This window comes from Cicer arietinum, chromosome 6 (assembly GCF_000331145.2).
Source record: "Cicer arietinum cultivar CDC Frontier isolate Library 1 chromosome 6, Cicar.CDCFrontier_v2.0, whole genome shotgun sequence".
NCBI classification, from domain to species: Eukaryota; Viridiplantae; Streptophyta; class Magnoliopsida; order Fabales; family Fabaceae; genus Cicer; species Cicer arietinum.
This window is the reverse complement of record NC_021165.2, coordinates 17,548,467-17,562,120: the sequence shown is the minus strand read 5'-3', so window position 1 is coordinate 17,562,120 and position 13,654 is coordinate 17,548,467. Positions and strand designations below refer to the sequence as shown.

At 28.4% G+C, this 13,654-nt stretch overlaps 1 protein-coding gene across 1 annotated transcript; it reads left to right on the top strand.

Annotated features, from left to right (window-relative positions):
* The first annotated feature begins 4,635 nt into the window (after positions 1-4,635).
* On the top strand, positions 4,636-9,148 carry LOC101515585 (auxin efflux carrier component 4-like). Its single transcript, XM_004505209.4, has 6 exons — positions 4,636-6,235; positions 6,383-6,680; positions 6,806-6,891; positions 7,833-7,990; positions 8,231-8,307; positions 8,408-9,148. The coding sequence occupies exons 1-6, from the start codon at positions 4,960-4,962 to the stop codon at positions 8,472-8,474; spliced, it is 1,962 nt and encodes a 653-aa protein (XP_004505266.1). The 5' UTR covers positions 4,636-4,959; the 3' UTR covers positions 8,475-9,148.
* Positions 9,149-13,654: the final 4,506 nt, after the last annotated feature.

Sequence of the window (13,654 nt, the reverse complement as noted above, 5' to 3'; positions counted from 1 at the left end):
ATAATTTTATCTACTACTTGTTGACAAAAATCTTACTTTCACTACAAAGAATTTCAAGATCTGTCTTTAATTATTGTCTTATTGATCTTTTTATGCATTGGGTTGGATAATATGCAAATTCTCATAGTATATACTAGCAGTTGATATCTAGTGGCTTGCTGACATGTTCTCTTATACCAGCGTTCTACACAAAGTTTCTAGCTTAACTCTTAAGTATGTTGTAGTAAAAAAGGACTCTAGCTCAATATTTTTATTTTCATCAACATTGTATTATATGTATGAAATTCCATGGCGCAAATCTCAAATTTTAATTTTGTGCGACAAGATTATGCCTTTTGAAATCATATATCATGCTGATAATTCAGGTGCAGGCACGTGTAACATTCAAGACTATAATGTTATAATTTCAAGGTTACTAATTTTTTTAATTTTTAATTTTTAATTTTAATTTTAAAATAAATAATGTTTATTTATTAAATTATATAAAAAAAAAAATTAAGTTTCTTCCCTGCGCCCACTCTTTCAACCATTCTTGATCATCTCTCTTCATTTATGCATCGTCTATTTCCGTCGTTAATTCATTAAGAATCAAAGATGAACCTTGAAATAACGGCACGACAATGACCGTATGTGGTCGACGACACCAAGACAACAATAATGCAAACATGAACAAATTGGAAGTGAGACAAATGAGAGATCTTTTTGCGGTAGTGGAAGAACGGTGAAAAGTTCTTCTCTCACGATAATAAGGGCGACGGAGGAGAGCGATTGTCTTTGGTGATGAAGCGGTTTAGTGAGACGAAAGGAAGAAATTCTGAACTTTTGAATTGATCATGATTTTAATTTTAGTTAAAATAAAAAATTTTAAAAAATAATTTATTAAATTTAAAATGATTAAATTAAAAAAATAAATATATCAATACAAATAATTTGATCAACTTAATATACAATACATAGATGCTAATGTGGAGAAAAGTAACACATTTATTAGTTAAATAATTAGGAGTATCAATACTCTCTTATTCTTGAAGAGTCCCATAAAAATTGTCTAAAATTTAACTAATAAAAATGAGTGTCTTTAAAAATATGTATCAGAAGGTGTGTTGTTAACATTTTTTTTTAACATATAATAATTTATGTGTTTATAAACATTATTATAAAATTTAATATTTTATTTTAAAAAACATTCAATATTTACTATTATGAGTAATAAAAATTTAGAGAAAAAAAATTAAATTTTATTTTGTTGACACTTGTGGTAAATAATATTAGTTACAATAATTATATAAATGATAGAAAATATTTATTAAAAAAAAACTCATTTGACTATTAATTTTAGGATTCAACGATCGTGCATTGTCAGTATAATAAAACCAATCATACATCGTTGATTGTTATACAGTTTTAGTGAGATAATACAATGAAAAGTTCATATTCACCGTTAGTGTTAAATTTATTCACATTCACAATACACTATGTATTTTCTCTTAATTTTAAAACCAAATACATCAGTATATATTGAATTAACTTATATAAAGTAGAAGTTCTCATAAAAAAATATTTATCTTAATCACAGTTTTGTACTACAGAAATTTAAATTTTAATCTTAATTTTGTACTGAAAAATATCTTAATCTAGTAAATGGTCAAAATGTTAAAAATACGAGCAATATATTAGTAAATACCCCGAGTTTTTTAATAAAAAATTAAAATTTATAATTACATAATCAAAATAGACAATGTGTTTGAAATAAAAGAAGATATTAGATATACATGATTTATAAATCAACAGATTGTGTCTTTTTTTTTGTTATAAAAAAAATGATTTAATTATATTTTTGGTTCCTCTATTATTACTTATTCACGAAATTTGTCCCTCTATTTAAAAAATCAACAGGTTCGGTCACTCCTTCATATTTTTAAACTATAAAACGATGATTTGACATATTTTTAATTATGTGACATAAAATTCTATAATATAGAACCATCTAGATGCATTAATTTCATATGTCATTAATTAAATTAAAAATATAAAATTTTTTTGAAGTTGAAATCTAAATTTATACAACGTTTTATTCCAATTTCATAGGTATTAATTATTTTAAATGATCCTATTGTATGTTACGTTATTTAAAATATTTCGCGTCATCATTTTTTAGTTAAAAAATTAGAGAAATGTATTAAAAGTGTCGACTTTTAAAATTGAGTGATCAAATTTTTGAATCAGTAAAAATAGAGGGATTAAAACTGCAATTAAACCTAAAAAAATTATATATATATAGACTTTTAAGGAGAATGATAAAGAAAATTATTTTATAAAATGACAAAAGACTGTATAAAATCTAATTCAATTGATAAATATCGATATTTTTAGATTAACCATCACGTATTGAGTTCAAACTCGATAAATCTTGCATTTATGTGTCTAAATTTCATATATTATTTATCACTTCGTCTTAAGAAAATGGCAAACAAAAATGTACTCCCTCCTTTCATTTATCAATAGCACCTATTGGTATATATAATTAGTCGAAGACAATAAATAATAATAATTGAGACATAAAAAGAGCTTCAAGGATGGTGAACGAGTAAGTTTTCTTCTACGAAACTACAACTTAGTTACTACAATACTTTTTGCAAGGTCCGATCTGTATTGCTTTGAACGAAGTACATCTTTAAATAAGTTATTAACTTATAAAAAGTTATAACCTTAATGGAATGACTTAATTACAAAAATTGAATTAATTTTGAAACCTAATTTGTATTTGTTATAGTATAAGCACCTATTTAATTTTTTTCAAATAATGAAGTGATCTATACATATTTTAAAATTGATTAATTTTTAATATGTGTGTACAAATCTAAAAACACCAAATATAAAAAACAAAAGGAGTATCTTGTTTTTATTCAATGTATCACCATCACAACCACAAAACAAGAAAGCCAAACTTTGGTGTGCATCTCCTCGGCTACCTATCCTTTTGATATTCAACAAAAGTCAAGTCATATGCCTCCTCCACAACTAGGTAAAATCTCCAAGATTTACGCCTGAAAATAGAACTTACTCTCAAATGAGAAGTTCTGCCATCACTATAAGATATATGTGAGTTCTTATCATAACATATTCCTTTTAACTATATTATTCACAATGTGATACTCAATATTCATTAATAACAAGATAGATATTTCAAGACTCGTAAAAATGTCATTCAACCAAAATTTAATGTATAAATAAATAAAAATTCAACACTTTCAAATTACAATTTGTAACAATAATCAGTACACACATGAGTACAATCCTAAATAAAAAATGTACACAAATGAAAAAAAATTTAAAAAATAATAATTTAATCATATCACATAATTCAATTTTTTCTTCTATTTATTTGCGCGGGTGCTCAAATATATTTGGTTTGGGATTGTACTAAAATAAATATTTCTATCCGCTTTAAAGGGATGTCATATTTGTTTCTTTAGCTTTGTTCAATTGTAATTTTCAAATCAATAATGATATTTATAATTTTTTATACTCATTTAGTAAGTACATCATACTTCCTGTCACATTATTCTTTATATTTCTAAGATGTATACAAAGTGTACGAGTATTTACAATTATTTTCTTTTTCCATATACCTAACCTATGTTGGGTAACCTTAACCATATTAAAAAGTCACTTCCTAACCTAACGTGGCACTGTTTCCCCGTCGGGTCCCCAATTTCCATGAAACACCTCACTCCCATCCCATATTCAAGACTACACTCCAAATAAAAGAAAAGCATTTAAGAAGGAGAAAAAAAACCATCCTCTTATTTACATAACATAACATGATCATATAATCATAGTTCTTTTCATGCCGTGAGAATATAAATTTATATCATATACGAAAACAAGTACCCCAATTATACTTATTAAAGAAAGAAAAATAGAACTATGCAAATAGAAATATATTAGAATTTGTGGTTTTTAGTTTTTAAAATTGTAAAAAAAATTATTTTTAATATAAGTCTTTCATTTTTTTTAATAAGTGTTCTATGTGCACTTCATAAATATTATTATAAAATTATAAATATAATACATTTTACAGTATCTTAATTTTAGATAATAATTTAATTTTTTATCTTTATTTTTCTAATTTGGTCTTTTACTTAATTTTAAGTAACAATTTGATGTCTTAAAATGTAAACAATATTTTTTATTTTATTTTATAGAAACTCAGAAAATTTATCAAAATTTCCAACAAAATCTATAAAATTAATTATCATCTTCAACATAATGCAAATTTAATCAAATTCATAACTTAAATATTCAAATAAACTCATGTTTTTATTATTTATTCAATTAATTTAATATTTTTAGAGTTAACAATATGAGTTTATTTGAATATTTAAGTTATGAATTATTTTGAAATTGATAATAAATTTTATGAGTCTTATTTAAACATTTTTCAGAATTTTTTGAATTTATATATATAAATATAAAAGTATCATACTAATAAACTAATAAGTGTTAAAGTAGATGGTTAAAAACAGTTATTAAAAAGTTAAAAATTGAACTTTTAAAATTTTGAATACGTAATTTTAAAAACGTTTTAATAATTTTTTTTTGTTATTTAAGCTACCCACCTCTTCTCCTATGTATAACAATCTTTTCGGCTTTTCCCTATTCCTTAGAAGTTACCTCTATTTTTTGCTTTGTAAATTCGCACCCCCTTCTCTCCCACACACACAAAGACACACTTTCTCATATCAGCAGCAAAATCTGAAACATAGCAGAGCTGCTGCAGAGTGCAGAGTGCAGAGTGCAGTGCAGGCTATAAAACCTTAACAGTAACGAATATATATACACCCTCCCAAATGAGTTACTAGTTAGTTAAGTTAACTAACGGTTTTTATTTATTCCCACTTTAGCCTTCTATCTCACACCACTCCACCGCCATTACCGAAGAAGAGCTTCACCAAAATGATAAGCTGGGGCGATCTATACACCGTGTTAGCGGCAGTTGTTCCACTGTACGTTGCAATGATTTTAGCCTACAGTTCGGTACGGTGGTGGAAAATATTCTCACCGGACCAATGTTCAGGCATAAACCGCTTCGTAGCAATCTTCGCAGTTCCACTTCTATCTTTCCACTTCATCTCCATAAACAACCCTTACGCTATGGACTTCAGGTTCATCGCTGCAGATACGCTTCAAAAAATCATCATGCTCTTCGCACTTTCAATTTGGACTAATTTCACCGCCAATGGAAGTTTAGAGTGGATGATCACAATCTTCTCACTTTCTACATTGCCTAACACCTTGGTTATGGGAATTCCACTTCTCATAGCCATGTATGGCGAATATTCCGGCACGCTTATGATTCAAGTTGTGGTTCTTCAGTGTATCGTTTGGTACACTCTGCTTTTGTTTCTATTTGAGTACCGTGGTGCTAAGCTTCTCATCATGGAACAGTTCCCTGAAACCGCTGCCTCTATTGTTTCATTCAAGGTTGATTCCGATGTGGTTTCTCTTGACGGAAGGGATTTTCTTGAAACTGATGCGGAGGTTGGCGACGACGGGAAGCTTCATGTCACCGTGAGAAAATCGAATGCTTCCAGGAGATCTTTCATGATGACTCCTCGCCCGTCGAATCTCACCGGAGCTGAAATTTACAGTTTAAGCTCTTCCCGGAACCCAACTCCGCGAGGTTCTAATTTCAACCACGCTGATTTCTACTCCATGATGGGTTACGCGCCGAGACATTCCAATTTCGGCGCGGCAGATTTGTATTCCATTCAGTCCAATTCACGTGGACCGACGCCGCGCCCGTCTAATTTCGAAGAGAACGGTCCTCCGGTAACAACGGCTCAGACCGTGAGTTCACCGAGGTTTGGATTTTATCCAGCTCAGACAGTGCCGGCAGCGTACCCGGCTCCAAACCCGGAATACTCATCCGGGTTGTCAAAGAGTGTTAGCAAAAACTCTCAGCAACAACAACAACAATTAGTTCAGGCTCAACCACAGACAGTAACCAACAATGGTGCTGCTAAAACGAACCACGATGCTAAAGAGCTTCACATGTTTGTTTGGAGCTCTAGTGCCTCGCCGGTTTCTGAAGCTAGTGGACTTCAAGTCTTTGGCAGTGGCGCCGCCGATTATGGTCCATCTGATCAATCTGGACGGTCCGATCAAGGTGCCAAGGAGATTAGAATGTTGGTTCCTGATGACCATCCTCCAAATGGGATTACCAACAAAGGTACTAGCACCGATACAAGCTTTTATTTTTTTAGGAAACGAAATTATGGAATATTACATATGTAAAAGTTAGTTATAACTAATTTGTAACCGACTAGTGTAAGATATTGAATGTGAGACTGATTTTTGATGTTTTGATTCTGTGAAGCTATGACGGAAGCAGAGTTTGGTGGGGAAGAGCAGTTGAAGTTTCCCGTGAAAGAAGTGGAACTGCAGAAGGCAGAAGAAGATGGAGATAAATTGGAACCTGCCGGACTAAACAAATTGGGATCCAGCTCAACGGCGGAGCTACACCCGACAGTTGCCGGAGCCGCCGGTGTAAAGCACATGCCTCCGGCAAGTGTTATGACCCGTCTCATAATGATCATGGTGTGGAGGAAGCTTATCCGCAACCCAAATACGTATTCTAGTCTCATTGGTATCATTTGGTCCTTAGTGGCCTATAGGTAATGTTATTAGAATACAAATTATAACATTACTGTTAATTGTATTAATTTAACTTGGTTTTGACTTTTTAATTACTATGGAGTTTTATGTTAATATTGGTTTGATAATTATTGATTGATTGCAGGTGGCATGTGCATATGCCGAAAATAATAGAGAAATCAATCTCCATACTGTCTGATGCTGGTCTTGGAATGGCTATGTTCAGTTTAGGTGAGTGGTCTCTATTTCTCCAAATTCCTACTCCTACAATAATTTTCATTCTTTCCTTTTTTTGCAATCCCTTTCCTCTTTTACAAAAACACACCATTATTGCATCCAACCCCGTTTACTAGTGTAGATAGATATATACCTAGTACTCTTTCTAGTCTTTGATTTAAGTATAATTTGTTTTTAAAAAAATTATGTATTTGATTTAAATTTAGGATTAAATACATTAATTTTTTTGTACTTAATATTGATTATATTTAAGGTAAGAGGAAATATCTTTTCTATTAAAACCAAGAAATTTGACATATATCTATGGATTTATCTTTTTCTATTTTGGTGATCATATTATAAGAAGAGAAAAAGTCCATTATCTATAATTATATCAATGGTTCTAATTTTGTTGTGTAGTTTTAATATTGAAATATAATTTAATGAAAAGAAGTAGAATAGATTACGATGAAGTGGTACAACGGCACTTGATTGAATTAATGTGATGGTAACATGGTATTATGAGTCTATGTATGAAAATTATAGATTTGGGGAGAAGAAAAGAAGCAATTTGTGGCCGTTGATTCTTTTGGAGTTTGTTACAGTGTAACAAAAACCAAGTGACCATGTTTGCTAGACGTTGTGGGAATTGAATAATGGCAGTGCAATGTCCCCGACATGTGGGGTTTGATCATGAAGCATATAGCTTTGCGGTCCACGACTAATGTAGGGATCGGTACTATTTTGGGACCAAAATTCGGCAAAGGTTCAATTGAACTAATCAGGATGTAGTACTACAAATGTTGTTTTTTCACAGAGAAAAAACTGAAATGCATTTTTTTATTTTTCAATGATGATACTGTGAATGTAAATTGTGGATATCTTTTATATTTTAATAATCTTTGACCCTTTTGGATAAAAATGGAGAATTTACCTGTTTGGTTTAATATGCACAGGTTTGTTTATGGCTCTTCAACCCAAAATTATTGCATGTGGGAACTCGGTTGCTACATTTGCTATGGCTGTTCGATTTCTTACAGGTCCTGCTGTCATGGCTGCAGCCTCCATTGCTGTTGGCCTCCGTGGCACCCTTTTACGTATAGCTATTGTTCAGGTAACAATTAACCTCGATTTCCACTCTATCAAGTTTGTTTTAACTAAACAGATCCAGAAAGTGTACAATTTGAGTACTTGGGAATTCTAAAATAGAGATTTTGATTTCTTGTGAACACTAGAATCTACATTCTATGATATTAATTTTACTTAAAATATTAATGTTTATTTATGTGAATAATTTTAGTTATTATCATATAATTAAATTGTTAGCTTATGAAAGTATAATTGCTGAAAATAGGCTGCACTTCCTCAAGGGATTGTTCCGTTTGTGTTTGCCAAGGAGTACAATGTACATCCAACTGTTCTTAGTACAGGGTAAGCAATTACTAATTAAACTTCATTTTATTGTTTCTCACTATTTTCTATTCAAAAATAGTTGACTCTTTTCCTTAAATGGAAAAAATTTCAATTGCAGGGTTATATTTGGGATGTTGATAGCACTGCCAATTACTCTAGTCTACTACATATTACTTGGTTTATAAGATATCTAAACAGTAGTACCCAACTTACAAACACATAATAAATGGTTATCTCTTTTGAATCTTTATACTTTGGGAGTATGCAAGCATTCTTGTTGACCACATTGGATTTTACTGTTATTAGCAAATGATGAGGATTTTTTTGGATGGGGAGAACAAAAACCACCAGCTAGTATCCTTAGAAAACAGTGAAGATCATTCATTCCAACTTTCCAAAAAGTTTGGGAACTTCAGAAAATTTGACCGGATTGGCTCAAATTCTCAGCATTCTAGTCCCCTATGCCATTCACACTGACGCAATTTTCAACAACCGGGAAAAAGGAAGTACTAGTAGAGCAATTGAGAGACACAAAATCGGAAAACAGGGGAAAGCAAGTGTGAGCAGAGTTAATGAAATCAAGAAATTGCTCCCTTCTAATGAGCATTGTTTATCAATTCTTAGTATTATAGTATTAGTGTAACTGTATAAGAAAACAAAGCTTTTGTATATTTATCATTAAATTTAATCTTGTGGGCCACGTGTGAGTCTTAGAAAGAACTTTATTTTTCGCATCCCGTGCTAAACACGGATTTTATGTGCTAGTTTTTTATTAGAATAAAGTAGTGTTTGTCTATGGTTTACCAAATGAGCAGTAGGGAAATGAAATTGAAACATAAAGGAAGACTCTTTTTCTTAATGTTTTTAACTTTTGCTTACTTTATTCTTTAGTTTGATTATTATACTGGCTACTGCCACTATTGGTTCTTTCATCCGCGGATCCCGCAATTATTTGCGTTTGTCGTATTTGATAGTCTTTATTCAGTTACGTGACTCAATTAGTATTTACAATTTTTCACTTGATCAAGTAAAAAAGGCAAAAGCAAAGCAAAAAGAAGTAATCTTTATTACTTTTCCTCCATTAGGATAAGCAGATTCTGGGATAAAGTTCGTTGATTTGGGACCACTAATGTCAGAGAGAACACATCGCCTTTCTACAGTGTATGAATTATGTACTATTCCTTTTAAGTTTAGTGAATATTGAATGCTAAAAACTTGTCTACTTTTTTGGCTATTGATGTGTCCACAATACTAACTAGCTACAAAATTCATAGCCAGCAACACTTTTATGAAGAGTGAAGCTAAGGTGATAGTAGGGTTGGGCCGGTCAGCATTGCACTTTTTTACTAGGAAAACGATGGAACTTCAACCTCGTGGCATGTCATCTCACACATCCCATTCAATCATCTCTTCTAAAGAGTTGTTCAATTATGTATATATGGAAACGGTTGTGATTTGTGAAGGGAAAACAACAAAAAAGAGACAACAAAATCGTTATCTTAAACCTTCGATGGAAATGGCACATTGAAAAGAGAGTAGGCGTCCACTACCACTAAAGAGCAAAACGTTAAGTATATGGTTTCAAGGATTTATGGTCTCATCTATTTAATACAAAATGTTAAATTCAAGTTATTTAATTTATTTATTTAAATAGTTTAGACTCAGACTTATAAAAAAAAGTTTATTAGACCTAACAGGTTAGTTTATATCATTTTTATTATTTATTAATAATATTATTTTCTATTTTAAATTATATCAATTAAGTAACTACTCAGCAATCATTCCATATTCAGTAGTCGTTCTATATTTGATAATCGTTCTAAATTCGGTAGTCATTCAATTAGTCAATCAAGTCGTTCTATATTTGTTTGAGAGGTAATAATGAGTGCATTTGTTTTAGAAAAAAAAATCTATTATTTAAAAGCAAAAATTATGTTTTAGAGTTTAAAGGATGTTTGTTTCAGATTTTTTTAAAATTATTTTGTTAGAAAAATTATTTTTTGTTTAATATATATAGATATGTACATTAATATTGGTATGAAGAGCATCATGTGGTATGAGTAGAGCATTTAAATATTTTAATACGAATAAATCTTTTAAATAGACTTTCAGATCAGACCAGACTTTTAAAAAGGTCAAGTCAGACTGGAAAAAAAAACTTATGATAGACCGTAGGCCAGACATAGATCTAAAAAATTAATCGTAATTCAAACTCAGACATTTCAAAGTCTGACCTGACCTGTCTATTCACACCTGGAGCCTATAATAGAGTTAAAACTAAATGGGGAAATAGGCTAGATCTCATTACCTTTTCTGCTAATTTAAAATATTTTGTTTGAGTTTGACTAAACTCTATTTTTAATCGTTTTTTTAAGTTTAATAAGTTTGAAACTCTATTTAACGTTTATTTTATTATTTTTATTAAAAAAAATTAAGTTATTAATAAATTTAAATTCTATTTTAATATTTTAAATAATATAATTTTATATGATATTTTAATTTTAATTTTATTTTATAATAATACATTTAAATATATCATAATTTTACGTAAGTCGTTATATATAATTTTTAAATTACAGAAAATTTTAGTAAATTTATGATTTAATATAAAATACAAAATTTAATATTATATATTTATAAATTAATATATTTTAATATTATTAAATTGATAGATTAATAGTTGAATGACATTGGTTTAATAAATCAGTATGACTAAATTATAGATTTAACATCACTAAAATTTTAAATTTTTATAATTTGAATCTCTTTTAATTTGTTATGATTTTTAATTAAAAATAATTTATATAATTATTGTGAATTAAAATTGATAAATAAATATATTAATATTATTGATTTAATTAATCTTTAATATATAATATGCGAATGTTGACGTAAATTAATAAATAACTAATTTAATTATTAACTAAAATTTTAATAATATTAATATACTTTCTTTTTATAGTATCGTAAAAGTTGTGATTTAAAAGTATTTTTAGATAGTCTTTGGTGAAAGAGTTTCCTTACACTTTTCTAGAGTGACGGTGGCAACACTTGCTTTGTTTAGAGTTACAAACTTCGTTTGCTCTCCTTTTCGATTTTGTATGAGCTCACGTGTTATACTTCTTGTGGTAAGTGGCATTTACTCTCTTGTATCTTCTGTCTTTTGTCAGTACACCTTATGCTAAGATTATAGTTTATTAATTTGTATATCGTTTTGCCTTGGTTTTTAAGTAAATTTAAATAGTAGGAAATAAATTTATTTATATTAAATTACGGAATTTGCCATGGTAGGCTTCAAAAACTTTTTCAATAATTCGTAGCTTGTTCTTTTTAGCTACATGAGATTTTTTAAGTAATACTTTAGTCTAAATTATATAAATAAAAGTTTAGTATGCTTTAAAGTCATTGTAAGTTAGATCACATACTTCTTTTGAATAATTTGAGTAGTTTAAAGGTTACTTGTCAAAGCCACTTGACAATAACAAAAATAATTACAAAATACAAGTAAACTTTTTATATTGAAAAATACAATTCATTTATGTTCTCAAATATTGGTGTCTTTTATAACTTTAGCTAGGTCAAAATATGTGCATACATACAAATTTTACATTTTTCATAAAGTATGAAATAACATCATTTTAAAAAAACAATAACATATAAATATATTCTTATTCTTGTTACTATTATAAAATAGATCTATTATTCTTATTCAATTGTTTCTCTCTTCTTGTAAGATTTTTTTAAATTTTTTTTAGCTTCTTATTTTGTTCTCTCAACCAAACATATACTAAAAGAAAGAAGAAATCAAAAGATAGAGATAAAATATTAAATGAAAATATAGTTGCAATGTGTTTGTTAGTTTGAAGTGTTCTGCGCGCATAAGCATTATGAGAGAGAGGAAAAGAAAAGTATGAGAAAAATAATGAAGAAAGCAAAATGACTAAAATGATTTATTTTTAAATGATGTGACAGGTTTTAAGAATGTGTGAATCATATTATTTTGGTATTAGCTGATATTTTCAGCTATCTTATGTTTGATTATAGAACTGATCACAAATGGGATAAAACGATGAATGAAAGATTGAAAAAAAATTCATCAATAAATCAAAAGACAATTTTTTGTTCAAAATATAAGCTATCTAAAGTGACACAATAATCCTTTGTTTTCATCCACGAAACATAGTATAAGGTAAAAAAATAATCTAACACTTGTCATGTACTATTCTATTTGGTTATTACCTTTTTATGGATCAAACTATATAATTTACTTTCCCATATTCATATCATATTATACGACCCTAATTTACTACTCCATTCATATCATATTGTATATGTGTTATTAAGAGTTGGACTTATGAATTAAATAATGTAGATTTATTTATTATAATAAATTGTTCACTTTCCTAACTAGATTACTCTTTAATCTCTCGTATTAATTAAGAGAGATTACAAGAATTTCATTTATTTCAATTTTTATTGTAAAAAAATAAAAATGCATTTCAAATTTTTATTTATTTATGTAGTGTTAGTAATTAAAAAAAATTGGCATACTCATTTGGGCCTCCCTTATTCACAACATATATACAAAGAGAAATATATCGTGTACCCCCTATTTTACCTCTCACCCCCTCAATTTTTGCCAATGACCATTGTACCCTTATTTATGTTATATAAAATTATCCAAAAAAAATTACCACTCAATTTTCTCACCCCCACTTTCGAAAGTTATCAAAAATTTCTTAATATTCGAAAGTTTCAAACTTTCGAAATAATTAAAAGTGAGTTTTTTTTTTTTTAATTTATTCGGAACTTTTGTTAAATTAGAAACCTTCGAAATGTAATTTTAAAGAAATAAAAAAAAAATTCAAAACTTTCGAAGTTAACATTTTCAAAAAATTTCGAAAGTTTCTATGAATTTGAAACTTCCGAAACACATTAAAACCAATAAAAATATTCATTTTAATTTAATAAAATTTCTATGGCCTTTTTCTTTAAAAAAATTGATTTTTTACGAAATTCTAATAAATCAAACAATAATGCACATACTAATTTGATTCAATGCAACGAGGTTGACATTTTTAAAGTTTTAAAAAACTAATTTCAAAATAATTGCAAAAACTTATTTTCTAAGTACTATATATTTTTTATACTATTAAAACAAGTATATATATAAATTATAATGAAAAAATAATATATAATAACAAAAGAAAAATACAATTACTTTTAATAATGTAAAATACAATAAATAATTAAATTTAAATGATGTATAATTAAGATTCTAATAACTAGTTTGAATTTGATTGGTTTAATTCGATTTAGATCCAAAAATAGAAGAGAAAAACTGAATCATTATAATTGATTTAAT